The 27397-nt window shown below is 49.8% G+C and overlaps 3 protein-coding genes across 6 annotated transcripts; 1 reads left to right on the forward strand and 2 right to left on the reverse strand.

Annotated features, from left to right (window-relative positions):
* Positions 1–518: 518 nt before the first annotated feature.
* DNAJC17 (DnaJ heat shock protein family (Hsp40) member C17) lies at positions 519–17825 on the forward strand. Of its 4 annotated transcripts, none has more exons than XM_050897560.1 (12): positions 519–596; positions 2788–2857; positions 3681–3739; positions 5301–5388; positions 5794–5876; positions 6342–6438; positions 8084–8133; positions 8654–8731; positions 9436–9516; positions 10302–10430; positions 11428–11577; positions 17608–17825. In XM_050897560.1, the coding sequence occupies exons 1-12, from the start codon at positions 519–521 to the stop codon at positions 17728–17730; spliced, it is 1086 nt and encodes a 361-aa protein (XP_050753517.1). In that variant the 3' UTR covers positions 17731–17825. The 4 variants fall into 4 exon arrangements, with proteins under 4 accessions (XP_050753517.1, XP_050753519.1, XP_050753521.1 ...); XM_050897562.1 differs by lacking the exon at positions 11428–11577 and adding an exon at positions 12747–12993 and having other exon boundaries at positions 17608–17672; XM_050897561.1 differs by lacking the exon at positions 519–596 and adding an exon at positions 680–885.
* On the reverse strand, positions 13984–15331 carry C5H15orf62 (chromosome 5 C15orf62 homolog). Its single transcript, XM_050897566.1, has one exon. The coding sequence runs from the start codon at positions 15233–15235 to the stop codon at positions 14705–14707; it is 531 nt and encodes a 176-aa protein (XP_050753523.1). The 5' UTR covers positions 15236–15331; the 3' UTR covers positions 13984–14704.
* Positions 17826–18125: 300 nt separating the features above from the next.
* GCHFR (GTP cyclohydrolase I feedback regulator) lies at positions 18126–26847 on the reverse strand. The gene is made up of 3 exons (XM_050897885.1): positions 26812–26847; positions 23510–23604; positions 18126–19027 (listed from the first exon to the last, which is right to left on the reverse strand). Exons 1-3 carry the CDS (start codon positions 26845–26847, stop codon positions 18904–18906), a joined length of 255 nt encoding a protein of 84 aa, XP_050753842.1. The 3' UTR covers positions 18126–18903.
* Positions 26848–27397: the final 550 nt, after the last annotated feature.

Here is a 27397-nt window from a genome sequence, read left to right on the forward strand (position 1 = left end):
CCGCAGCCCAGCCCTGCTCCGACCTGGCGAGCTGCCTCCTCAGGAAATGGCTGCCTGAGGGACACTCGCCTCAACCCCGAGGCCGGTGCATCGTGACGGCTTGCTTTGGAGCTTCTGTTCGCCTCACACCGCCACCAATCTCGACAAGAACCCGCTCGGACTGCGGCGAAGGAAACCGTCCGCTTCCCTACGCCCCACCGCGGCCCGCCGCCAGCCTCGTGGCCCTCATCCCCGCCCGCCCTGCGCCGGCGCAAAGCCCGACGGGAGTTGTAGTCCCTCGGCCGGCATACACCCCCCCCCGCCCCACTTGCAGCTACCGCCGGAAAACTACACCGCCCAGCAAACACCGCGCCCCGCCGGAGCGGCTGCTGCGGCGGGAGACGCGGTGCATCCTGGTATATGTAGTCAAGCCGCCAGAGCGGGAGGGGGAACGGCGGCGAGGGGAGACTCCATTTCCCGGCGGGCGGCGCGGGCCCGGCGGCGGCAGGGAGGGAGGGGGGAAGCCGGTCAGCGGCGAGATGGCGGTTGATAAAGACCTGCTGCAGCTGGACCTGTACGGCCTGTTGGGGGTCGGCGAGAAGGCGTCGGAGAAGGAGGTCAGGGCCGCGGGCCGGGAACCCTCATGGGGCCGCGGGGAGGCTCGGACCGGGGCTTCCCCCCCCCTTCCCTCTCCCGCTCTCGGTGCCTCCAGCCCGGTTCTTCCGCCCCCCCCTCCGCCTTTCCCTCAGGAGCGGGGGCTGTTGCCGAGGGCAGAAGGCGGCTCGGACGTGGGGCTGCGTTTGCTGCTCTCCGGATATTTAGCTGAGCGGTTGCTCCAAGCGCTGTTTTAATGCGATGCCGCTGCCCTGGGCGCCGCTGCGTTGTCGGCTGGAGCTGGAGCTGTTAGTAAGTGGGGAAAGCCCGTTTTTTTCTGGCGTTGGCTTTGCTGCACTCAGCTTACCCTTCCCTTGTCTCCTCTTAAGCCTGTGGGGCGAGACCTGGCTTTGGAGGAGGATAAAATCAGTTGGAGAGAACTGCAGAATTTGTCTCGGACAATATTTCTCTCACTTTGTTTATGTGCCTTCAGAAGGAAAGCTGCTCCTGTGCTTACCAAAAATCCAGTTACTAGAGGCTGGTCTAGGTACTGTAGGTTCCCATAGGTCGTCTTGTTAATTTCGTGGGTTTGGAATTACATGTTTCCATTTTTTCTTTAATTTACTTGGTAAGTCAACATTCAACACAAGATTTGAGCAACTGAGCTGGGAAAGTGACCTTTTCAAGGGAAGTAAGGCTCTGAGTAAAACTACTAGTAACTGAACAAGGAAGACTTTGATTTTCCTCCTTAGGCTTTCTCTTTGGTGTTTGGGTTTTTTGGTTTTTTGTCTTTTTTTAAGCAGTAAAGAGCAGTAGCAGTACAATAAGGTAAAACTTAGAAGCTACAGTCTGGGCATAACCAGTAATTGTGTCTGAGGCTGCCTGTAAATTCTATGTATATGAAGCACAAAACAGGGGAGCGAGCCAAACATAATGCACAGGATTGAATGAGGTGAGAGACTTCAGGTGACCTCAGCGTCACTGCTGAGCTAGTCACTGGGGGAAAAGGATGAGAAAATTACAAATTGCATGTTACGGTGCAGCTTAAAAAGTGACAAGTGTAATTTAGAGTGCTAATCCTTGATGTAAAATACTTGAAACAACCCAGAGACCCTTTGTATGTGGAGCAGCTTGGCCAAAAGAGATGAACGAAGGGGAGCAAGACTGTTAAAGTAATTTAACCTCACTGTTTAGAGAAGCCTTACCTGAACTTGCCACGTAGAACAGTTATTGTAATAGCTGTGATTGATGCACGGGGGGAGACTTACCTCTCTCTTAACTGGAGCCTTGCTTAGGCAGGAGACAGGGTTAGGCCTGTAAGGCTTTAGCTGCACATTTCCCTTCCAAGAGCGTTGTCCACGAGGTGGTGCCGGGCCACCACTTACTCCACTTGGTTTAGCAGAGGACTGCTTGGCAGTGGAACCGAGCAGCTTTTCTTCCTGAACTTTCTTGCATGCAGATGTATCCCTGACAAAGGGAACTCAGATTGTTAAAAGTGACTTAGCTCAGAAAGCTGTCAATCTTTCTTTGAAGTGTAGACGAGAATAAACAGTCTTTGGTCAAAAATTCTTCACCTTGCCAAACTCAATTGGTGCACAGTAAATGGTACTTTCTCTGTCCCAAAGTTACACCTGCAAAGAACACAGTATCCCTCTGGCTAGGAAACTGCCTCGGTGAACCAGACTTGGCTTTGATTGTGAGGTTTGACTGCTGTAATACAATGCACCTAGAAGTAAAACTTCTGGCTTTGAAAAGCTTAGACTCATCCAAAATACGGCTGCCTGCCTACTAAGTGTCCTGGGCTCAAATGCTTATCCTTGCAGTACAGTGTGATTAAAAAGGACAGGTCACTGCATTGAGGTTGAAAACTGAGCTTTTTGGAGGTCTGTTGCTATTACAAGGCTGCTTTACATTTCAGTATGAGGGGGTAATGGAGCTATTGGCACTCCAGAAATGGTCTTTATTTTCTGTGGGGCCTGAGGGACATCTAGTCATGCCAATGAATGCTGGTTCAACCACAGCCTTCTACTTATGATAGGGAGGTGTGTTTTAAGCTAAGCAAAACCAACAACAAAAACAACAAAAGAAACTGTCTGAATAGTAATTTTTCATTTCTGCAGTGTTTTGGGGTTGTGGGTTTTTTTTTTCCAAGTTGCTTTTCTCAACACAGACTAAGCAGCACCAACCAGTAAATCTCAATTCTGGCTCTTGCAGGTTAAGAAAGCGTACCGGCAGAAGGCGCTGACTTGTCACCCAGATAAGAACCCGGACAATCCCAGAGCAGGTACGATGGGGCTGTGCAGACGCAAACTCAACAAACAATTCTTCATGTTTGTTTTCACATGTGCAGACTCCTGGAGTCTGCTTAGGCTCTACTTAACTTCAGGTCTGTCTTTGCATGTAATTAAGGGAATGCCTGAATATATGTCATGTGAAGTATACATATGCAGGACTAAGAGTTATGTTTGTTGCTATTAGACACCTCAAAATAAACATTGTTCTTTATCTTGCAATTTGATGGGCTGCAGTCTTACAGATTGAAAATTTATAACTGTAGTACAGAGAAAATTTTTCCACCAGAAAAAAAAAAAGATTTTAGCAGCAGTGAGAGGAAAGCTGGGGGCTTGGATATCTGCAGAAGGTTGAGAAGTGATTTGAAGTGTGTGGGGAGGCCTCTGCCTTATATGTGTAACCTTCCAGGAAGAGGGTCAGCAATATTGATGTGAAATGCAAAGTTTGAATCTCGGGCTGAAAAGCTGTTGATATGAAAGGGAGAATTGGTTTGTAACAGTGTATTTCAGGCTGACTGCAGGTTGAGTAATACATTTCTGTCGATGGGTTCTGTTGAATTCATGTTTTCAAGATTTCTGTTAAAATGAAATGGTCCCAGTTTTTGTTTCTTAATTTACACTGAAGTTTATGTAACAAACATTGTCATTTGAGTTGAGCTGATCCTGGCTATAGGTTGACTTACAAATGCTTTGGAAAGATTATTCTTCTTTCTGATGTTCTGCAGGTGTCTTCCATAAGGGATTGTCTTTTCTGGTTCATCTCCAGGCCACTAGCATGGTTTTCTGCATCTTACCCTTTTTTCTTCTAATTCCCAGCGGAAGTCTTCCACCAACTGTCTCAGGCCTTAGCCGTGCTAACAGATGCAGCAGCAAGGGTAAGGATGCCCATCCCTTGGTGATGTTGGGATTGTGTGGTGTGACTCTCTGCAAGCATGCTGGAGCAGTATTGGAAACTCTCTTCCTGTCTGTCCTCTCTTCTCTGACTGTGACGTCATGAATGGAAGTCTCATCTGTTATTCCCTGTGGTTCTCCATGAGATCAAGTAGTAGGTGCCAGAGAAGAACTTAGACAAATGTTCTTTTTCTGATTTGATGTGCTGGGAGTAGCTCTGTCCATTTGCTGTGAGGGTGAGGTACTGTCTTTAATAACGTGTTACACTGGGGCATATCCCGTTTTTAAAAAAAAAAAGAGATAACCACCACTGATTCAGGGACGCATTAAATTCCCATGACAACAATGCATTTGCAGTTCCCTTGAAGTCAAGGTCTGACAAATAAATAATATCTAGATGTGATTGCTAAGGCTCAAAGCCTTTTTTTCTGTGGGGCACAAGAGACTTGTAAACAGAAAAGCTGAATCATAGTCACGATCTCTGTCCTTTCGCTGCAAGAGCTTTGCAGGCTGCCAGATGTAGCTTGGACTCGTTTCTTGCTGTGAGGAAGTGGTTGAGTGCCTACTGCTCAAGGCCTGAAAGTAATCTGGACATGTGAAGGGAAAGAATAAAAACAAAATAAAAATGAGCAAGTAATTCTGTCCAGATAAACTCAGGAGAGAAGGCATATTAAAATTTCAGATGATAAGATTTAAAAACATGAAATAACTCTCCTCTTTTCAAGCATTGGCAAAGCTTGTAATCTCCCCTCCAAGGGGCAGCTAAGCTTTTGGCATCCGAGAACTTTTTGGCTTCTACATTTTAAAAAGGAAAAAGTGTTTAGCAAACCCTTCCCAAGCAGGAAGGAAAAATACCAGCTTTTCTAGTTTATAAAACAAGAGCAGTGCTTTCCTGTACAGCTATTCTACAAGTAATATTTGAGCATTTGTGCTGGTCTGTGCTTTACCTACTACAGAAAGGTTCTGTGTAGGCTGATGAACAGATTATCAACTGGTTTAAACAGGTGCCAGTGAAATTGCCAGTTTACCCCAGTTCTTGAGCCTCTGTAGTGCTAAATGAATGTTGATGTGTTATTGCTGCTGAAGTCCTGATGCTCTTTAATCTAATACGTTCACCTGAGTCAAACATCTGTCTTGTGAATAAATCTTTCTTATAAAATAGACCTTTTTAATTGTAAAACTTTGCTCTAAACCAAACCTGATCTGTTAGCAGTGCCCCTAAAGCTACTTTTGGCGTGTTCAGGAAACCAAAATATTCTTCCCACCTTTGAAGATGGGTGAGACTTTTCTCTCCACTACACTTTGCAGTTATTCCTGGACTTCCTCACCCTTTCAGGTTCCATCTGGAGATCCTTGGGCCTCTTCTCATGTTTTCAGGATATTTGTGTTAACTTCCAACACTTTTGGGAGGAATGCTAGCAAGAAGCAGAAAATGCTTCACCTCTGCTTGCAGTGTTTCAATATCTGATCTCGCCTTTATTCACTGCTTTCCATTTTCTCTTCTGCTTTATATAGTTTCACACTATTGTGTTGGTTCTTTGACAGGCGGCGTATGACAAAGTGAGAAAGGCTAAGAAGCAAGCTGCAGAAAGGACACAAAAACTTGATGAGAAGCGAAAGAAAGTAAAGCTTGGTAATAAAATCAAAACTTCGTTTTCTCTTGGCTTGAAGTCTTCATTAGCTGGGTGTTTGCATTTCTTCTACTGCTGAAATTCACCATTGATTAATCTGCTGTCCATTTGCGATGGCCGTGGTTTCTTTATGCCCAGTACAATATAGTAGCCATGTGAAATCTCCTCCCACGGTCATAGCTGGGGATGGTCCTGCTCTGGGAAGGAATTAGGGGTTTTGATGACTGTTAAGACTGCTGATACATTGATGTGCCTGGGCAGAGGAGAGGTAGCAGAGCTATCAGGACTCCACTTTGACTACACCTACACCAATTTCAAGTTTGTGATCTTTCCATCCACCTCTGGTCAGCATCGTCAGCAGTGAAATTTCTCTTTGGATTGTTTTAATTTTATTTCTTCCTCTGCAGATCTTGAAGCCAGAGAACGAGAAGCCCAGACCCATGAGAGTGAAGAGGAGGAGATCAGGATAACGAGATCATTAGAACAAGAAGTAATGATAAATTCTTAGATTTCTCTGCTTCTTTTGAGAACAATTGCTGACAGTCTTTACAATCATAGTGAAAACCATGTGATGAGATGCAGCAAATCTATGTATAGCAGTCCTTCAGCCTTTTGGATTAATGGGCTCTATGAAAGAGAGGCGTGTAGAAGGGATCTTGTAGCAGTCTGGCAAATGTGTCAGTCTCGGGATTTTGGTTTTTGTCTGCCCTTTTCCTTTTGCGTAGCAGACAATAACAACAGCTACCTGGTTATATGCTGGCTGATAGGGACTGTGTCACTAGGAACATGAGGGCTCCGATTTTATGAGCGCTGGAGCTGTCACAGGGGAACTAGCAGGAGGGTTGCCCCAGGAGATGGGTATAAGACAAAAGCTCTCCTTGGCAGTCTTTAGCTGGCATGAACCAACCATGGAACTGTGCCCTCAGATATCCGTGCTGTCTTACCTCTGCTGTAGATAATCCGCCTGCGTGAAGAAGGCTCCCGTCAGCTTGAGGAGCAGCAGAGACTCATTCAAGAACAGATCCGGCTTGAAAGAGAGCAGCACATCCAAGGTGAGAACAGATGAGATTGGAGCCCTCAGCCAAACCACATGCATGTGGGACTCCAACTCTTCTGTAGACAGAGCTCACATACAGATGGAGCCTTCTGACTTGGTCACGTTGCCATATATAGGATCCTACTTGGCACCTTTTTCATGGCTAAGTCGAAAGACTAGTATTTCTGTGGGGTTGCTTTCTGATGTGGCATGCTGCTCTTTAACACATCGTTGCTGCTCCTTTTCAACCAATATTCTGAAGCATTGAATCTAGATAGTCTGGTGTGGAGCCCCACAGTTACGCTGGAGGGAGCCTAAAGTCCTGCTCATCTGTCACAATTAAAGCAGTCAGTGTTGCAGACTCAAAATAGGGAATGATTCAAGTTTACAAAAAATAATAGTTGTCATTGGGTTACTACTTCTGTATCCCCTTTAAAGTTCTCAGTACTTACCACCCAAAAGAGACTCGGTGTGGAGAATAAAGTTTTGTTTAGTCTATGGTTGCTGAGGCTTTACTTTCTGGAACTTGATTCTGTCAAGTTCCTTGGGCATACACAGTCTTCATCCCAGGTTTGTACAAAGACCAGCAACAAATCTTTCAGGAAATGAGCAACATACCGAACTGGAAAACATCTGCGTTCTGTGCTGCCGTACAACAATAGGTAGTTATCATATTTGAAGTTGTCTCCCTCTAATTCTCGGGGGCTGTTCAGTAGCTGTAGTTAGTCTCCTTCATACAGGAGGGGATGAGATTTTTCTAGAACCTCATCCTTTGGTATTCCTGAACCTCACTCCCATCCGCACACTTCTATAGTGAATTGCCTTTTTTAATACTCCGTATCTGTGTGGGCTTAAAATACAGTTTTATGTTTCAGAAAGTTCTCTTCTTCTTTTCAAAACTAATTAGAATGCTGGTCAGGTTTTCAGTTCAATGGGAAGATTTATTGTCTCTCGCTTCCTCCTCCATTCTGGCAGAGACTATAGTATGAGATCTGTTGCTTTCTCACAGGAAAAATACTGATCTAAAGAGTGGAAAAAAAAAAAAACCAAACAACCCCAGAGGTCCAGATGCAGAAACTCTTTTTGGGGTCACCAGGGTTTTCCTGTATTATTGTATGTAAGCCATTCAGCCCACCCTAACCTTTCTTAACTTAATTTCACATACCAGGAACTGGGGACGATGTTGAGCATTTGCTTAGCGTAAAACGCTTTGAGATCCTTGCAACGAGAGCACACCATTATGAAGTATTTAGTTGCAGGGCCAGATTAAATTCTTGGGCTATGGTATCCTGGTTTTTGTCTACCCTTAATTTGTCCACACTTGTTCCCACCAGCACAACCCTGTTGCAGGGAAAAATGTCCCAGAATCTAACAGGTCTCCTGCTTGTATTTTTACTTAGCTGTTTCTAGCTTTGATCATGGCAAGTCTGGGCATCACAGAAGGGAAAAAATGCTGACATCCAATATTCAGTCTGTACTAGAGTTCCTCATGATAGTGTTGCACAAGACTTTTGGGGCTGAAACAGTTTAGTGGAAATCTAGAAGTGTTTTGCTGTTGCCATACGTACATTCTCAGGGCGAATTTTGTGCTAAATGCTCTTTAGTCAAGCAGTTTTTACCCATGTCCTTTCCATCTGTTTTTTTTCCTTTCCCCTCTTTAGGCAAGCAAGAAAGAAATGGAGCAGAAGGCAAAATAACTCCTAAACTCAAAGTAAGACATCCTTAGAAAGCTGGTTTTTGGTGAAAAGTGATAGAACATTATGCAGCTTTGGAAAACAGAAGGGACGCTTCAACTCTGCTGGACTGGCATGTCCCTTTGTCCAGTGGAGGTGAAGTTCCTCTATCTAACGTGCATCATGAGCCGCTCCTGTCATTGCCTTTAAAATACCCTTCCTCCCTCACCCTTTTCTCTACTGTCTGGTCTAGATTTTTGAGCCTGAAACTGAGTTGTCCCTGCTTTAAGCACAGGGAAACATCTGCTTAATACCCTGATATAGCCACTAGTATGCTTTCAAGTATGATCTTCTTTATTCCAGTGAGCAATGTTTCTCCCTGTTCCACAAATAATTTGTTCCCTTTGCACATTCTGATGTTGAGATCACTGTCTTGGCAGTTCTGGGAGTGTAACTGTAAATAGCAAACTTGATTAACGTGCAGGTGGCAGGAGCTGCATTGAGCATGGCAACATGTGTTCAAATGGACAAAATTAACTTGTCATGTTTATTTCCCAGCTAAAATGGAAATGCAGGAAAGAAGACGAGACGAGAGGGGGATACTCAAAAGATGTTCTGTTGCAGATCCTGCAAAAGGTCCTGTCTGACACTCTTTCCTACTACTTGATCTTCCCCTGCTCCCAATGGTATAAGAAAGGATAGGCAATTCTGGGAAGCTAGATATAAACTGGAGCGGCTCACTTTCTTCTCTGTTGTCCAGCTTTCTCATGCAATTTTCAGAGATCATCAGCATGATCCATGAGCTGTGAACTGTTCCCCAGCTAGCGCCTCTGTCGCACTCCCAGCAGGGACTCGTGCTGAAGCAGAGCGACTGCAAACTCTTCCCACTGAATGGTTCATGCCCTGTATAAAAGTTAGTCTGGCTGTGTGGTTATGGTGCACTTTTGCCTTCACTTAAAGCAGTATACATTAGCTGCTGTGGGAAGTTGAGAGACAGGAATAGACAGGCCTTTGATCTGATTAATCCCAGCATGTGATCTTTATTTTCCCTTCATGCAAGTATCTCCTGTAGCTCTGACTCTGAGCTAAGCAGCCCTCTTGCACTGGGGCTTGCTGGAAGCAAAGTGTGTAGCTCCATGCCTCCCCAGAATTATTTCCTGGAGGGACAGAAATTATGACAGGTTGGGATCAGTGGAAGCAACATGCAAGACAGAAAGGGTGACAGCTCAAGCCTGATGTCTGTGAAAACACATGTTTTCTCTTTGCATTCATTCCCTAAATGAACCTGACATCTCTTCTGGGTCTGTAATTAACTTTTCTTTCTTTCTTTGTCTTAACAGTATGGCGATGTGCTCAATTTGTTGATCTCAAGTCGGAAGACTGGGAGTGCAGTTGTGGAATTTGCTACGGTTAAGGCCGCTGTAAGTCTGGTGGAGGCCCCAGATGTGTGTAGTGGAGAGTGGGCAAGAAGGGATGTTGCAGAAGGGGAGGGTTAGCAAACTTGAGCGGCCTAGAGACGCTGCCTTGTCATTAAGGCAGTGGGGAAGGGTAATGAGAGTCTACAGGTACAGATGCATGAAGGGAGTGGCAAAGCTGGAGGCATAAACCCAGAGCAGGTCATGCACATGAACAAGCAAGCTGTGCATGTAAAAGGCTGAGGAAAGAGACACTGCTTTAAAAAGCAGGCACTGAGCTATTTAGTCAGCTCTCACCGAAGGTGAATTACCCATTGTGGAGATGGGCTTAATGAGTTTTAGAGGTTATATCAGGCATTTGCAGTTTAAAAGGAATCAAAATGTCTTGACTCACTATGAGTTATAATAATTCATGTGGCTGTGGAAACAGAAATCATCAGTTAGCCTTAATTTTAGTAGTTCCATCAACTTAAACTTTTACTGTACAAGAGTCTCTATTCCTTGGCACTTGTTCTTTCACTCGTATATCCAAATAATCAACCCCCACACACACAATTGTCTGTGACCTGTTTATCAAAAGTACTGGCGGTGATATGTTCTGTCTATGCTGAATACAGATACGGACCTTAAAGAGTGCTTCTCACGTAGGGCAGCTGTGAAATCTTCACTGTTTGTGCCCTACTTGGCCTTGATGCCAGGCTGAGATGGAAAAACTCTTATGATTGTTAGTGACCTGTGAGGGAGTGGGGTCTGAAATTCAGATGGTGATGGAAGAATATTTTCATTGTTAGGAGATGGCTGTGAAGAATGAAGTTGGCCTGATAAATAATCCTCTAAAGATTTCCTGGCTGGAGGGCCAGCCCCGGAACAATCCCAGCACTGTGCTTTCTGACAGCACTAGTCAGCCTAGGACTTCACAGGTAAGGAGACATAGGCTGCTGTTATTTAAATCTGTTTCTATAGCAACCTAAATTTAACAGTGTGCTTTGCATTTATGGTAAGATACATTGATTCCCAGCAGAGCTGAAAAGGAGCTCTTAATGAAAGGCCTGGCTTTCTGATGAGCCTTTTTGTGCTGAAGCAGTGGCTTTTTTAAAAGACCTTCTGCCTGAGTAGCAGCACACTGAGAACACAAGCTATTTGGATGACTGGATCTTCACACCATCTCACTCTCTCTCTTCCAAGTGAAAAACAAGGATGTTCCTTGCTCAGCCCAAAGCCTCTAATGCCATTCTTCTGGATTTTTTTCTAATATACTTTGACTGGGGGAATCCTCTGGCTGATAACTGGTTGAAATGGGGCTCCTAGAAGGTTTCTTTAGAGAGGCTTGGTTACTCACTGCATTCACAAGAGGATGAAAATTCAGTGCTAAAAGGAAACCTATATTCTTAGGGTCTGCAGGAGGGAAGAGAAAGCTATATCAAACTAAATATCCTTATCGAGACCTTATTGTCTGTTTTGGGTCCTCTGTACCAGTGTGGTTACTTTGAGTGCAAAGTGTTTGTTAACTCTTAGCTGCTTCCTGTTTATTTCGCCAAATAATCCCTCTGAAGCTGTTGCTCTTGAATAGCAAATGTATTCCAGTCACAAAACACATGGAAGGCAATAACATCTAGTGGTTAAAACATAGAAACCAATCTGAGGCCATGCTGCAGCAAATTGTTGGCGCTCTCTTACCCCTTGCTCCTGTTGGCCCTCTGGAGTGGGAGAAGTATCCACTTCTTTTGAAGCATGTTACGTTACGCTGTGCTTTATAGCACAGAATTTATCTTGTGCTCTGCACGTCTTCTGATCTAGTTAGTAATTCCTTGGCTGTGAAGGTGTGAAGAAACCTGAGATCCTTCGCTGGTTATTTGAGTTCCAGTTCAAACTTCATGTGACACTTATTCCCCTCTCCTTCTTCCCTGTGGTATAAAGATCAAAAAGATCTCGTTGCTGAGAGGACTCCTGCCTCGTGCTGTACAGGTGCCCTTAGTCTGTGTCTCGATCAGCCTTGTGTGTGTTCGCTATCTAGATATTTTAGCAGCTTGTGAGATTGTTCGGGACATTCACTCTCCTGACTTTTTGGTAAGTACTTTATTTACAGTAGATGCATTTATACATCAGAATGCCTTGTTGTTATCCTAGTTTTGTTTAGGGTTGTATGTTTTCACTTGGGATGCATATTCTTTGTCTGAACAGCCTGGCCTGAGCAGCATAGTTTCTCAGAAATATAGGCAAAGGCAGATATAGCATCATAGCCCAGGAGAGGCAGATCTCCATGCACAATGTAGAACCAGTGAGAGTCCTGCAGACACAGCAGATTCACAGAGGTGGCCAGAGTGTTAGAAGGCAAACTGGGGGGGGAAAAAGCAGAATCTAATCCAGTTTATTTTAATATCTCTCGCTAGTAGAGAATGAGAACTGGCTCATTCCTACCTAAGGGGTTTGCTGGTGCAGTTGGAGCTTGGTAGTGGATTCTTGCCTCTGTGGGTTCAAAAGCTTGGCCAGGGTTTTGACTGAGTTTGTCTTGGCTTGTTTCCATGACCAAAGCTTGTTAGTGTGGAACTGCAGCGTCTGCCTGCTGTGAAGGATTAGCTTGGTGGAGCAGCAAGGGAGAGCAGGCTAAAGCAGCAAATGGTGTTCATGCTGTGTGGAGGTAGTGACTCACTTCTGTCCGACACAGCCTCGTCAATCCCATATTAGCTCTCAAAATGGTGAGGAGTTATGGCCAGGGACTTGCATTCTTTCCCAAGAATTGCACTGCTAATGCTTGTCTGTCCTTTCTACTGCTTTTATGTGTAAGTAGCTGCAATTTCTTTAATTACATTGCAGTCCTGCTGTCCAGGCTAAGATCTCCAAGCTGCTCTCGTTCCTGCTTTTCCTACTTCCTACTCCAGACCCTCCCCAAATCCTGCTGCTGCTTCCACTGGGATGCTTCCAAAAGCTGTAATTTGGTAATAGCTTCTCTTGGCTGTACTGCTTCTAGTTGACTTATCCTCTTTGTCGTCAGCTCTTCAACTCCAGACTATACAAAATGAGGTCTTTCAGATATCTTGTGCCACTGCCTCAACCTACTCCCTGCCTCATCCTTTCATACCCCATCTGGCTTCCCATCCATCAGGGTCCACATTCTTGCTTTCAAGCTGCACTGACCTCATTCTGATTTAAGCTGCCCTCACTTCCTATCTGCTGCTCCCTCCGGGTTGCTCCTGGTTTTGTCTGAATCCACCCCCCTGTTTGCTCCCACTCCGCAGATGCAGCTCCTTCCCTGCTCTGCTTCAGAAAACAGCCGAAGACCTGCAGCGTTCTCATGGCAACACGCTCACTACTCATCCGCTTCGGAGCTGTGTCTGCTCCCTGCCTGGAGTAGTCAGCCAGGACCTGTGCACCAAAGTCTTCAAATAAAGGACAGCCACACACTAACTAGACCAGGGGAGCTTTGGAAGCAGCTCCCAGGTGAAAGCAAGGCTGATTGTTGAAAAGTCGTGCTGTGAGGAGGCAGTAAGTTGCAAGACACTTGCCTCCACAGTCTCGGTTGGCTTGTTTTCTTCTATAGCAATGGGTACGCGTTGTCCAGCAGTTCCTGAGAGAGCTGCTGGAGCCAAACAGGCGAGTTATGCTTGAATTACAAAAGCTGTGGATCGGACAGTGTTACTCTAGGCTATTTGAGAGCAATAACTATTTGATTGCTGCAGCTCTGAATGGTTCAAAGCACACAGCAGCTGTACAACGCTGTGACCAGCATATTTTGCTACTACAACAGCATGAAGCACTCACTTTTGGGAAGGTCTTCCTTGCACCTGTAGTGGGATCTCCCTGCCAGTGCACCTCATTCATTTTGGGCCGTTCATTCAGCCACGCTGAAGTGCTGAGAAAAGCCTTCTGTCTGGCACTCTTGCATCTTTTCTAAGCTCCTTTGAGGTTTCACAGAGTTTGTTTTATATTATCTGACTTTACAGCCTAATGTGAGTCTAGCAGGTTAAGAGCTGTCTGTGCCTTCTCGGAAATGTCTCTGAGTACTTTGCTGTAGCCAGCTTCCAAAGCTTAAGGTTATCTGGGTGCATGGAGGTTTTATTTTTTTATTTTGTAAAAAGAGCCCTGGTATCTAATTAGCTATGAAAAAGGTAAGAATTGGTGACCCGGTAGTTTCTGCAATGTCCTTTTAATAGTTTGCCCCGATACTGCCTAAAATGTTCTCAGCCTGGCAGAGCCCTTCCCGCTGTCCAGCTCACGGGGTAAGGAACTGTTCCTTTCAACGCTGGGTCTTGACCTGAACTGTGTGCACTCTCCTCAGGGGAAGATAAAGTACCAGCAGCTCTAGCCTTCTCCCAGCCCAGAAAAGCAGAGCCACACTGCTTCCCCACCCTCATAAAAAGCTGAAGTGCCAGAGAGGATAGATCCTGGTCACTGCAGATAAGGGACCTGTGCTCTTGGTGCCTGGGCTTTTTCTGGCTTGCTACCAATGAAATGAGGCAACAAGACGCTTCCAGTCACAGATACATTTATTCTTCCATATCTGTACAGCTGATAGATCAGTGCATGCTTCAAGCAGCAGTATCTAGAGAAATTTCTTCTCCTGCTAGTAGGATAAATAAACTGCTGTTGCTGTATTACGAGCCTACACGGATGCTTACCTGTTTCCAGGCTGGGAGTGCCAACTGCACTTGAGTTAAGGGAAAAGAAACCCACAAGAAAAAAGGAGGAACGGCTTTGATTTTTCACATCCAAACATGGTGGGAGAAGAAACACGAGTTTCTGTCTCTTGACCCTTGCCATAGCTATGGCTTTGAGATGCAATGCTACTGTCTCCTTGCAAGCTGCCTGCTTATCCACAAATGATGTATGCCATTTCCCTTTCTGTCCGTGCTCCGCAGTGTCACAGCCACATCCCCAAAATAACAAGTCTCTTGCCAAACAGTGCCATTCTTCCATGAGGAGGAGATGCACAGTCAAGAGTGGGAAATTCCCAGTGTGGAGAATGGAAACTTGCCCACGAGGTTCCAGCAGACAGTGCTCTCATCTGAGCACGGAGCCTGTGAGCTCTGCTCCGAAGGACTCCTTGGCAAGGACAAGGACAGTCGGTGGTGGGTAAGGTGAGAACAACAAAACAGGCCACACACAACAGGAATGCTGCAGTGTCCTTCCTCACGCTAGGACTAGAGAAACTGGCAGCAGCAGTAAGTAAATGTGATATGTTAAATGATAAATACCTTCAAATGGCGTAATCTCTTGGATTCTGTTTCCTGAGGGTCTGCAGAACATCCTCGAGAAGTGATAGCCCCAAATCCACTTTGAAGGACAGGAAGGGATCAGACAGGTCAGAAAGAGTGGTGCCATTCTGGGAACCTGTCTCTGAGGTGCCGCGGTCTGTAGCCTGGTCCTTGTGGAACTGAGTTTGAGTGGCTTTGTGGTATTGATGAGTAGCACCAGAGAAGGAGATGTCAGAGTGAGAATCTGTGTGATCGATGATGTTAGGGCAGCTAGAACTGTCCAGGTACAGCCGGGGAGGCTTGGGAGGTGCTTGTGCCTTGGCTAGGTTTTGCTCACTCTGACATGACAGGTAATCAGACTTGTCCTTCAGATCCCTCAAGCATTCCCTCTTCTGGCACTGTCCATCACTGTCCAGAGTGTGGCTGTTCTGATTCAAGATGATGACTTGGTTGCCCAGCTTTTTGTGTCTCCTGAGTGAGAAACGTCTGAAGAACGTTGTGGACTTGATGGACCCTCTCCGCCAAGTATCCATGCCGATGAAAGGCAACGAGAAGAAGGAAGCTGCTGACTCTTCAGAGTCGGGTGTTGGACTTCAGTCGCAGGATCAGCAGCAAGCCACACAACAGGAACAACCTCTTCCTTCTCTGTTCCTGTAGCTGGAAGGAAAACGGAGAGGCTGGTATTGCAGGAAATGCAAACTTCACACTACGTCCCCGTGTTAAGGAGCAGTCGGCCTGCCTTAGATATTAAGGAGTCTCCTTCTTCAGTGGAGAAGGAATGGGTGTCTGAGCTTATTAAATCTGTGCTGCAGAAACAAGCTGATGAAGAATAGCAAAGGCACACAGTCACCATGAGAACAGATTTAATCTAGCATCTAGAACAGAAGGGCACTCTGGTACCATGGTAACCAGCCACCTTCATGGTGAAGGGCACAGTATAAAAATCTCAGTGGGTGGTTAGGAAGGGAGGCGGTGACTCAGTCACACTGAAGGAAACCAAAGAAGTACAGTCAAACGGAAATTTAAAAAGCAACAAAACGCAGATGTAAAAGACGAACGTTAGGAAAATCGAATGCAAAATAGACTTACGCTGTGTCGGAGCAGCGCCTGAGTCCAACAGGCGGCAAGGAGAAGCTGCTGAAGCACTCGGAGAACTGTGACCACCACGTTCACCAGTATGCTGGGACGTTGGATAGAAGCAAGTCCAGGGATGATTCAGCCAGGTTGGACCCGGACTGCTAAAAATCCACAATGCCTCCTTCTCTTCATGTGCCTCCTGTCACTGCTTCCCAGGCTGCAGTTCCTTGTGCGTATTTGTTTTGAGCCAAGCCCTTGCTGAGTCAGCCACGTCAGAAACTGGGTTTTACACTATTGGTAATTGCCAGGATTGCAGGAAGTAGGTGTGTAGAGTGGCAAAGCATCAGCCCACACTCTGCCGGAGGAGAAAGCAAGCTCCCTTAGAGGCACCCAGATTGCTTGAGAACTGTCGGCGTGAATATCGACTTGTAGCCCATCTTGAATCAGGCTGTTTCTTCCCTTGGTGCTCTCCCTCCTGCCACTTCTGATGGCTTGTTGTATCAGCAGGGCTCCCAAATGAGGCCGGAAATAATCTCTTGTCTGTTTTAAATTTAAATCCAGAGTGTGAGGCAGTGATTCAGGTTTGTATGGGTGATTCATCTGCATGAGTCTCATGTAGGCTATTTCATTCAGCCAAGCAAATGACGGTAAGTATCTGTGGTTAGTGGACAGGAACTTTGAAGAAGCCTAGTTCTTCCACTGAAGGCTGATACAATCTGGTGCTTTCTCAGACGCTGTGAAAATCTGTGCTGTGCAGTACTGAAAAGCTATTTCATTCAAGCAGCTCCTAAGATACCAATTATGGCGTATTAGTCTCTTAATTTCCTGGTCTAAGTTTCTCATCTGTTGTGGGCTTCTATTTTGTCCTTGCAGCTAGACACTTTGCAGCTGGAGGAACCACTTTGCTGGCACACGATAACACATTTGCACTTGCCCCATTTTCATGCAGAATCGTATTTAGCTATGCTATTGCCTTTCCATCCCTCCTGTTTTCTATTTAAGATGTCCTTAAATCACGACTAAATCTAGTTCCTAGAAAAATGAACGTGAGATTTTTTTCATTCACCTTCTGTCAAGATGCTTTTATTTCTACCTGAACTGTCAAGCAAATGAGATGGATGTTTCCAAGCATTGCAGTGCTTTGAATACATCCGAAATAGTAAGGCCACCTACTAATGTGAAACGGCTTTTGAAAGCAGAGTGCCAAACCCACCGCTTTGCTCTGCGATAGCAGCTGTCATCTGCTGCCTACAGTTATTAGGCAGTCTGCAATCAGCTTAGTTGACGTGACAGTTGCTACCACACACAGCAGAAAGGCTCCAAGAGCTTTTGAGAACTAAAACACTCTTTGTGTCAGGTTTGGGAACGTACCTGGTGTTTTTCTTTCTGCAGCCACTTCCATGACTAAACCACAGAAAGGTTTGATTTCTTTTTTTTTTTTAATGGCATTAGCCTCTGTAACGGATGAAGTGTACACTGGACTTTGTGCGCCAGCGTTGTACCTGCAGAGCAAGCTTGTCATCCAGGCACAGTGAGGCAAGCCATGCTTCCCCGTCCAACCTCCTTGTGAGCAGGGAGTAGCTCCAGCAGCAAGAGGGTAACTCAGGCTCCCCGTCTGTCCCGGTCTTTCTCTCGTCAGCAGCAGCGTTAGGAAGCAGGCTACTTTCTGTAGGCCAGGCAGCTTTCGCACCTTACCTGATTTCTCTGGAGTCATACCGCTATGACCCACCTTCCTGACTGGAACGTGCATGTTGTGAGAGTGGTTTATGGAGAGGGGGGCTGGGGTGTATCCTGTCCTTGACAGGTTGCATTTGTTTTCTGCTCCTAGGCATCCGTGGTATCGGAACGGGATTACGAGAGCCTGGTGATGATGCGGATGCGCCAAGCAGCAGAGAGGCAGCAGCTTATTGAACAGCTCAAGCGGGAAGATGAGGAAGAGTCTCACACCTAGCATGAGAGAGTATGGATTCTCCCTACCCCATCAGTCTTCATTTCCAAAGCTGTTTCTTAAATTAAGTCAATAAACCTCCTTTTTTTAAAACTGTTGTAGGAATACAAACTCTCAGTGACTGCAGCCCTTATCCCTTTCCAGAGCGGGGGAGAAAAATAGCTGCATAAGCTTCAGAGTGCAGGGGAAAAACATGGCTGCAGAGTAAGTGTATTAACCTGTCGGTCTGTGTATGCAGAGCAGCTGCCCGGCCGCAGAGGGTAGGGTGTGAGAGGTGCTAACAGAACACCAAACCTTGGAGCTTCTTTTAATTCCTGAAAGCTTGTTCAGGAGCCATGGATCCAGAAGGCTTTGGCAACAAGTGTTTAAAACAACGCACAGAAAGACATTGGTCTGTTTAGAGAAATGTTTTATTGGTGTTGCCCCTACAGCAGGATTGATACACAGTCCCAAACAATCCAGCACTGCAACTGCTGCTGTTAAGGTTACAGAGCCCGTACTGAAATGTTCACAAGACCTTTCTGTGCTGCGCTAAGGCTATTTCAGGACAACGTGTTACGCTTAAATGGCACTCTTGGGGCTGAAAGTCTGATGCTGCTGCTAACCACAATCCCATGTGGGAGAGAAACCGGCCTTGCTGCCGAGTGAAGGGATTCTCAAAGAGCCCTGGGTAGGTTTAGCCGTTCCCACTTACATTTCAGGGATGAAATAGTATGCCGTCCATGCCTGGCCTCCCCTCCCTACCCGACACGGCCTGGGAGAAGGCATGCCCTGAACTCTCGCAGCTCAGCATGTACCTCTCTGGGGCGGCCCTGAGGAACAGGCAGCCAAGTCTGTTACTCGAGCTTCCTCCAATGCATGCTAAATAGGAGATGATTAAAATGTAAGAAGATGGCATTTGCCAGGCTGCCGTTCAGATGAACGCAGAGATGGAGCCATCTGCTCTCTGTGGTGATTTCATCTGGACTGGGCATACCTTCCTCCCCGGCCTTGGGAAATGGCAGGGATGGCAAGTTTCCATGGGGTCAAGTTTTGCCTCTGCACCGTTCCTCCCCCCGTGCCCGAGTGCCTGGAGTCTGGGACAGAAAGGAATTAAGGGGAAAAGTTTGCTGTCGGTCCTGGGTGAGATGCTCCCCGGCAGGATCTTGTCCAGGAGGAACGCAGAAGTCTTCCTCGCTATTCCTTGTGGAGGCACCACACCAGTGTCTGGCCCACGCCGGTCATGCTCACCACCCGGTAACCACAGCTCTCCAGCTTGTTCAAGACTATCCGCGGTGCGTCGTTCACGTAGTACTCCCAGCTGCAAGCAGGAAAGAGGAGAAGGGATGCAATGAGGTGGACAAGGAAGAGACAAGGATTTCCTTGTGGAGGTGACTCTGCCTCACTACTAAACCGATATAAGACACTGCAGTGACCGCATCTGGCGTACCGTCTGTGTGATGCAATCTCTTGGTTAGCCAGGTGGGGAAGGCCAAAACCCACAGCTACCAAACCAAGGAGAGAGCCTGTCCAAAATGGAAGGAAGGGTCACCTTGAATTGAAACGTGGTTTGGGGACCGGCTGTCCAAAGCCACGTGCTGCTCGGTTAACTGGGCTGAAACTGCAGCGGAGAGGGTTCACAAGTATTCACGGCAGGGAATTCAGGGAAAAAGAGGCTAATCTCTGCAAAGCAGGGACGAATGATTCAGATGTTTCTAAGGAATGAAAAGCCCATGTTTTGCTTACGTCAGAGCATGTCTGTAAATTGGGTGGTTTTGAGAGCCTGTGCTTGAAATTTGGGGATTGGAAAAAAATGCTGCCTTCAGCCAAGTCTTAAGCCTTTGCAAAACCAGAAGTCATCGGTCCTCAGCAGAGCTGCCAAAGAAGGTGGAGCACAGGCTCCGCTCTACCCCGGCCGCTCAGAGCAGTCGCATGCTGTGGGTGTCTGGGAGCTGGCACTTGGGATCTTCGTCCAGCTTTTATTCCTCTACGGTTTCTGCCAGCTCTGTGCATCTGGAGCAGAAGCTGTCCTTCCCTCCGCCTCATCCCTGAGCCTGCTTCTCCGCAGAGGACTTGAGGGCTGTGAGACCCCTCTCACCATACAGAAAACAGATGGTGACTGCAGAGCGGAAGAGTAGCACGATACAGACACAAAACGGGCTGAATTAGGTGGGGAAGTAGCAGAGCTGAAATGGCAAGTATAACCTTCAGCGCTGGACTGGGCGGCCTTTCTGTTCCTTTAACACCGTCTTTTTGGATGCAGTATTTATTCAAGCAGATGGGATAAGCTTCATAATAGTTTAGCTCTTAGATGACTCACTGTGCCAGATAAGCTGATAATGATGGGCTACAGGATCATTGGTGATCTTGTTTGGGCACCTTAACAAAGCCTCTCCTGATTTTCATACTAATAACAATAAAAAAAGACCCAAAAGCATTTCCAAAGTTGCTCTTGCCGAGATTGCAAAACATTAATGGAGTGGTGAGCGCTTTTAAAGCATGAAATAACACCAAGATGTGAAAGCTTTTTTTCAGTTTCTCAAGACAGACTATACTTTGCTATAATTACAGATGTGGTGTAAAGATAATACGTATTATTATAAGTGTCTTTGAACTTAATGCTTTCTCTAAGAGGCTTGCCACATACCCTTCAGATTCACATGCTGGAGTTGGTAAATATTATTGCCATTATGCAGAGGAAGGAGCTGAGGCAGGGATTGTTTGTTATTTGTTGGAACCTAGAAGACTGAGTGGCTGAGCTAAAAGCAGAAGGAAAGCTGAGTTGCCCAGGGCTTGAAACACAACTCCGTATTGAGTGAAACAAAAGACTGCACACAGTGCCTATCAGATACGCCGCCGTCTCCGTGTGCAACCGGTCTGAATCAGGACGGAGTGGCTGGGAACATTTGCAAAGCCTTTCCTCCCGGCTAAATGCCAGCAGGGAACAGAAAAGTCACCCGAGACGGGAGAGGACTGGGGCACTTGCCGACGGTGACGTACGCGACCCCGGCTGCCCTGCCTCCCAGACCTGCCAAAAGCAGGGCGCCCCGATGAGCGTGCGTGGGGACGGGATCGAGCTGGGGCAGCAGCCTCCTCCCCACGCAGGTATTCTGAGTGAGGGAGCCGTCCACCGCCCAGTGATGCCTGCCCGGCCGTGCTTTTGGCTGCCTCGAGGACGGGGTTTGGCTCTGCCCTGGGGAGCGGCTGAATTAAAAGCACGAGCAGGTGCCTCAGACCTCAGCTCCCGAAATTTGACGGAGAGGCATCAGTTTTCATTTAAGAGCAAACAGTGCTGATCGCCTCTCTAACTAGAGGAGGCGCCGGGGATGGTGCCCAGCAGTCATCCACGCGTGCACGTCCCCCCGGGTGGACCCAGAAGAATCCCTTTTTCTGCAGCAGCCGAGGGTCCGGCTTTCGATCCTCGGCCCCGCGCTGGCTACCAGAGAGGCGCAGGCTGGGGCAGAGCCCGGCTCCCCCCGTGCCAAAGCCCAGGTGCCCCCGGGGCTCGGGCTCTGCACATCAGGCAGGGGAACGACAGCGCGTGCCTGCGCGCCGGCAGCCGATGGAACCGAACGATGTGCCGTTTGCCGTAGCTAGCGCAGAGCTGCCTAACAGGACCAGTGCTCTCCCTTATTAGAGGCAATTACGTACTTCATCTGCCTACCACAGTGCCCAGCAGGGCCACGCTGCTCAGATCGTTTCTTTCAGGCTCCCTCCAAGGTCACGTTTAAGGTTTTGGAGTTGGATTGTTCACCCACTAACAGGGAACGTGAGCTGGGCTTAGACCATCGTGAGACAGGTTAGTTTTACCCTGCTGATGATGTGTTGTTGCAATTTTTCCACGGTGCTAGAGGAAGGGCGAGATTTGCAGCGTCCTATAGCCGGGCTTACTGCTAGCGAAGCCTTGCAGTCAGGCGGATGGAAAATCCCACTCGGCCGTGGTGCAAATAGAGGAGCTCTCACCCCTGGTTGGGATTTTTGGCGGAGGCGGCCGGGGCTCACCCCGTTGGCATGCCGCTGTGCCTCTCGGGGTGTCAGCAGCCACATTCCGGCCAGGTTATTTTCTCCACCCCGGGTTGCTCAAGCGCAAACGGGGAAGACGTGCCATGGGGACACAGCGGAGCTACCCTGCGTAAAACACAAGCCGTACCAAGAAGCAGGTGGGGCAAGAGGGAGCTCAAAATGCTCCAGGCCGCAGGGAGGGAAGAAAGGTGGTGAATCCACCAGGAAGATCCCACAGAAAGCTCAGATCCCTTCTCCCGAACAAGCAAAATGTGGCCCGCTGGCTCCTTACAACGCTGCATCTCCTCCCTGGCTGCTGGGGCCGACACCACGGCGGCGTTTTGCCTTTCTTTGCCTTTCTTTTCCACCCGAATCCTAGGGATCCTTGCCCCTCTCTCTCAGGAGCCAGCAGCACTTCTTCCTTCTTGAAGCCTCTTCTTTTTCTCCCCCCTCCTCGGGTCTCCCTTCTCCCATTGCATAACTCCCTGCCTGCTCCCGGGCTCGGCTTGGCAGGCAGCAGCACGAAGCCGACGCTGCTGCCAATCTCCTGGCCACCCACAGGGTTGGGAATAGCAGCGCCGAGACGGCTCAGCCCAGCAAACCCACCCCGAGCTGTTCGGCAGGGAGACGAGTGCCAGGAGGGGTCCGAGACCGACCTTCCTGCAGACACGGGGAGCTGGCAGCGGCCTGAGTGTGCGTTTGGAAGGGTTTCTCTTTAACGGGGGGCCTTCAGTATATATATATATTTTTTATCTCCTCTTTCTTTAAAATCTCCCACCCCGTTCAGGTTTCTAAGGCTGCAGGAGTTGAGGACCCGGACCTCGATGTTTGCCAGGCTGGGACTGCGTAGGTGGGTTTTCCCAGCTCCGCCGATGGAAGTTTGAGAACATACTGGGACCGAGAGGCCCCTTCTGTTTAACGCCTGGTTCTCCTCCTACTCCTCCTCTGCGCCACAGCGCGAGTGGGCGAGCAGAAAGCTAACCGCTCCTCTCTGTTGTTTTAATTGGCATTTGGGGTTTTGTTTTGCTTTGTGGGTTTTTTTTTTCCCCCGGAGAAAAACAAGAAGTGAGATATCAAGTGGGGAAAAAAGAAAAAAAAAAGTGGGCCAAGATGTAAAGAACATGCTGGTAACATCTCCGAGTTGCACTTTGATGAAGGCTGGTGTCAAACTCGCCGTGGGCAGAGAGAGAGACGGGGACATGGAGAAACATCAAATATATACGGCTTGGGAACACGCAGGCTAATGGGTTGGAGTTGGGGGGGGACACGATGGGAAGCAGCTCCAACCCTGGGGCTCAGCAGCCCGAGGAAAAGGTTCAGGAGCCGTCGAGAGGGGCTGGCTCAGATGCTTCCGAGCATCTCAGGGCTGGAAACGACAACACCACAGAGGAGGTTTGTCTTTCAGGATTAAGGGTGGGATGAAGGCAGATAAAGTTATATAGAAAGATTCAAATGCTCACTGTGCATGTTTTATTTCAGCCAGGGCATGCCTCAGGTAACAGCCAGAAGCATCCCCAGCGTATACGGGGTAAGGAGCGGCGGGGAGGTGGGTCAGGCGCTAAAGGGGGTCAGAGCAAGGAAGAAGAAAGAACTAAATGAAATACCAGGCAGCGTTTCCTTGGGTGAGCATTACCAGGCGGGGGCAAGGACACGTGCATGCCCTTTCAGCATCCAACCAGTCCTGGGATTGAATGTGCAGCTGGAAGGTGCCATGGCGAATTGGAGTTGTGAAAAATGTTCCAAATTTCCTTGGGAAAACAAGGAGAGGGGAGAGAACGAAATGTCGCAAAGGAGGACTTACAAGTGGTTCCCCAGCGTGTTCCTCTTCGTGGCCCCCAGGAAGCTCATCAGGCTGGGATCCGAATGCTCGTCTCCCACCATGGTGGGGCCAACCTCCTGCAGGGAAAGGCAGCAGAGCGGGTGAGAGATGTGCGGCAGCACGGCCGCCCCTCCCCGCTCCCCAGCACGGCTCCGCTGAGAGCTTTACTGGGAAGGGAATTACTGTGAGCCGCCCGCCCGTCCCAGGAGAGGGCCCTTGGTGGCTTCGCTCCTGCAGGGCCATCTGCTGGCTGAGCTCACGGTGGCTCTGGTCCTCTGGGATCCAGCTCCGGGAAGTCTGCAGGACAGCCACGAGGTGCTACTCACAGCCCCATTGTGCAAAACCAGCAGATCTGTGTGGTTCACCATGACATGAGCATCCCCAGGCCAGTTAGGGACCGTTTGCCTGTCCTGGTAGAAGACAGCTTCGGGAATGGCTCCACTAACTGGGAAGGGGGAGAAGATCGGGCTGGGAAGGTGCCACAGAGTGACCGGGGCAGATGAGCACCTGTGGGATGACGAGGGACAGTCACGCTCCCTTGGAAGGGACAGGAGACCGGAGGAGCTGGGGGGAGGCAGCCAGAGACATGCCTCATCTCACCACGCAGCCATCAGGTGGACTTCCCACACGTCACACGGGAGGGGGGGACGGGGACATTTTTGTACGGCGCTCCAGAAGTGTTGTTTTATGAGATATTCCTGGGCTGGAGGTTTTCCAGAACGAACTACAAGGGCACAGCGGATAACGACAGCGCCAATGTGACCTCCGCGATGGTCGCCCGCTCCCAACCCACGCCCGGCACGGCCGGGGAGCGGCCGGGGGGGGCAGCATCCAGCCGCCCTGCAACACCCAGGCTGGAAGAGCCAGAAAACACAGCCTTGAACGCTGCCCGTAGCTACCAGGGCTGGTGAGTGGGAGAGACATCGCAGACGCCTCCGTCGTGGCACCCACAACCCACCCCTCCTTGCTCAGCGCTGACGGGGGTGCTCAGACCCTCCCTGCTCCAAGACTTACCCCTGCACCTTCCAGGCTATCCCTGAAAATAGCAGGGTGGAATTGATTTGAATAGGTGGAGCAATTGTTTCCTTTTAAATCTCCTCCACACGACTTGCGAAAAGTTTGCAGGTGAAAACTGTTCTTCCGAGGGATGTCCCCCATCCACTGGCAAGCCTACACCACACTATTATCAACACTTAATTATTATTATCAACTATAATACGCAGACGGCCGCTCAGCCCTCAATAACCTCAGAAATATTTTAAGCATCACCCAGACCCTTTTTGACCCTCTCTTCTCTATCACCCCTTGGAGAAAGCAAAGCCCCAGGACAGGACAAGGGTCCCTGAGCCTCAAACGGAGGTTGCATGCGGAGGTTTGCGGGCTGCGTGCCCCACATTACCCCACGGTGTGAACCCCTTGGTCTTGGGGCCACAGGACGGGCAGCCGTGCGCTTTGACCCACGGCGAGGTTAGCAGCAAAGCGGCCGGAGAGTCTGACGGCAGAGAAAGCAGAGGGTTGCTACTCGGCCGGGAGAGCTGCGAGAGCTGGGCTGGGGAAAGCGGGTGGGTGAGGGCTGAATGCAGCAGAGAGGGTGCCAGCCCTGCCTGGTGGCATCCATCTGCAAACCGGCGCTGGCAAATTGCGTGTAAATCATGAGCCTCAGTCAGATCCCAACTAGAAGCACTCGGGCAGCGCCACAATCAAACATTTTAGCGAGCTGTGCAAAGGCGCAGGCACGCTCAGCTGCCTGGAGCGCTGGCAAAGACAGAAACTGAAGCAGAGGAAGAGCCTCCTCTGCTCACCGCTCCCCGTGCAGCCCTCCTGCCTGCAGCCCGGCACTGCGAACCCCACGGGAGACGTGCCATGGGAGGGAGCGACCCGTCCCTGCCCCGGCCGCTGCCAGGAAAAAGCAGCGAAGTCAGTCACCCCGGGCTCGGCCAGGACGGGCTGTTCCCAGCCACGGCTCGATGCCAAGTTTCAGGTCGGAAAAGTTTGCTTTGCCCTGCTAAAGAGCAGAGTTTCCAAAGTCTCTGGAGGGGAAACGTGCTAAGCGACGCGACTCCAGTCAGCCCTGTTGCATGCCTTTCCCTCAAGTGCTGTAAACCCCAGCCACGTGGCGCTTTCTGTATCTCGGTCCATAATCACTTAATCAACTTGTACGATGCCAAATATCACTGCCAACAGATGCTCCGGTGCCGCAGCATCCCCACACATCCTCATTCTCAATTCACTGCTCACTTGGCTTGAGATGCGTGTGTTGACGGGACATCTTCAACAGCAGCAGCAGCAGCATCTTTCACCAACCTCCTGCCAGCGTGTTGATTTGCTTTTTTCACCATTACCCCCTTCCTATCGCAAAACCACATCGTCGTATTTTGGCTTTCAGACGTATAGTTCCCCTTTGTGTCGGGGACAGGAGAAAACCTCAGACAAGCACGTGGCTATCTGCTCTTGCAGTCCTGGCAGGACGCGCCAGCCGACAGCGGGTCGGCAGCGACCGCTCTGTGGACTGCAGATGCTGCAATCGCTAGGCAGCCACGTTTCCTTTATGTCTTTATATGAGAATAACGGGCTGCGCTCTCAGCCCGGGTCTCGGCCAGAGATCCCTCCCGCTGCTCGGGCTGCTGCGCAACAACCCCGCTGCCACCGATGCCCTTCCCTGTGGCTACGGCTGCGCTTCCCACTGCGAAACGGCTATTTTGGGGAAGAGGGAAAACCTAGCGTGAGGACACGTGGCCAGAGATTAGTTTCTTTGACGTTCACGGGATCCTCCCGCAAGTTTCCCCTGTTATGTTACTCGCCGTTCAGGAGGGGAGGGTTTTAGGGGGAAAGGAGCCGGGGTACGGGCACCCGAGTGCTCGCCTCCTCCCCGACACCCGCTGCCCCGGGCAGGGCCGAAGGGACGGGGTGCAGGGAGGTGCAAGGGTGGTCCCGCACAGCGTGGTCACGCCGGGCATCTCGCACCGGGCGCCAGCAGCTGGGGCGCAGCGTGGCCGTGCCGGGGGTCCCCCAAATCTGCGGGGCATCACCCCCAGAACCCCGTGCCCCCCTCCACCCCCGGCCAGCAGCAGCCCGGGACAGCAACAAGGGCGGCCGGAGGCAGCGGTGCCCGTTGCGACCCGGGGGCTGAGCGCGTCCCCGCTGCTCACGTCGGTCCCTGCGCCGTCCCGGCGGCGGCTGCCCCCCCCGCCCCCGTCCGTGTGTCCGTCCGTCCGTCCCCCCCATCCCCGGCAGCTCCCGCTGCCCGGCTCGGGGGCCGGGGGGCAGCGGCGGGGCGGACTCACCATGCGGATCTGCGTGCTGATGAGGAGGTACGGCATCCTCCCGCCGCTCCCGCCGCTCCCGCCGCCGCCGCTCCGGGGGGCCGTGCCCGGGGCCGGCCCCAGCGTCCCGCCCCGCCGCGCCACCGCCCCCGGGCATGCGGGGAGGGGGGTGTGGGGGGTGTGTGGGTCCGGGGCTCGGGTGAACCCCCAGAGGGTTTAAGGGACTTGGGGGGGGGGGGGGGGTGTTTAGCCCGAGTCGTGGAGCGGCCCCGCTGGGTAAGGCAGCCCTGCCCCGGGGGGCTGGGGAGAGGGAGGAGCCCCGGGGGGCACCGCCGGGCGCGGATCCCCCCGGGGAGCTTGGCGCTGCCTGCCCGGCAAGGGTGAGCGGCCAGGAGGCGATGACGGGCAGGGAGGTGATGGACAGGGAGACGGAGTCCAGGAGATGACGGACAGGGAGGCGATGGTCCAGGAGATGACGGACAGGGAGGCGATGGTCCAGGAGATGATGGACAGGGAGGCGATGGACCAGGAGGTGATGGACAGGGAGGCGATGGACAGTGAGGTGATGAACAAGGAGATGATGGACAGGGAGATGATAGGGAGACGA

The sequence above is a fragment of the Gymnogyps californianus genome, chromosome 5 (assembly GCF_018139145.2).
Source record: "Gymnogyps californianus isolate 813 chromosome 5, ASM1813914v2, whole genome shotgun sequence".
Classification (NCBI taxonomy): Eukaryota; Metazoa; Chordata; class Aves; order Accipitriformes; family Cathartidae; genus Gymnogyps; species Gymnogyps californianus.

What these genes read in the sequence shown, in the direction of transcription:
- C5H15orf62 (XM_050897566.1), bottom strand. Translation starts at nt 15,235, where the DNA reads ATGGATACTTGGCGGAGAGGGTCCATCAAGTCCACAACGTTCTTCAGA.
- DNAJC17 (XM_050897560.1), top strand. Translation starts at nt 519, where the DNA reads ATGGCGGTTGATAAAGACCTGCTGCAGCTGGACCTGTACGGCCTGTTG. An exon ending in GTCAGCCTAGGACTTCACAG is followed by an intron (nt 10,431 to 11,427) that starts GTAAGGAGACAT and finishes TGTGGTATAAAG; the next exon opens with ATCAAAAAGATCTCGTTGCT. An exon ending in TTCACTCTCCTGACTTTTTG is followed by an intron (nt 11,578 to 17,607) that starts GTAAGTACTTTA and finishes TTCTGCTCCTAG; the next exon opens with GCATCCGTGGTATCGGAACG.
- GCHFR (XM_050897885.1), bottom strand. Translation starts at nt 26,847, where the DNA reads ATGCCGTACCTCCTCATCAGCACGCAGATCCGCATG. An exon ending in TCAGCACGCAGATCCGCATG is followed by an intron (nt 23,605 to 26,811) that starts GTGAGTCCGCCC and finishes CTTTCCCTGCAG; the next exon opens with GAGGTTGGCCCCACCATGGT. An exon ending in AACACGCTGGGGAACCACTT is followed by an intron (nt 19,028 to 23,509) that starts GTAAGTCCTCCT and finishes TCCTGCTTGCAG; the next exon opens with CTGGGAGTACTACGTGAACG.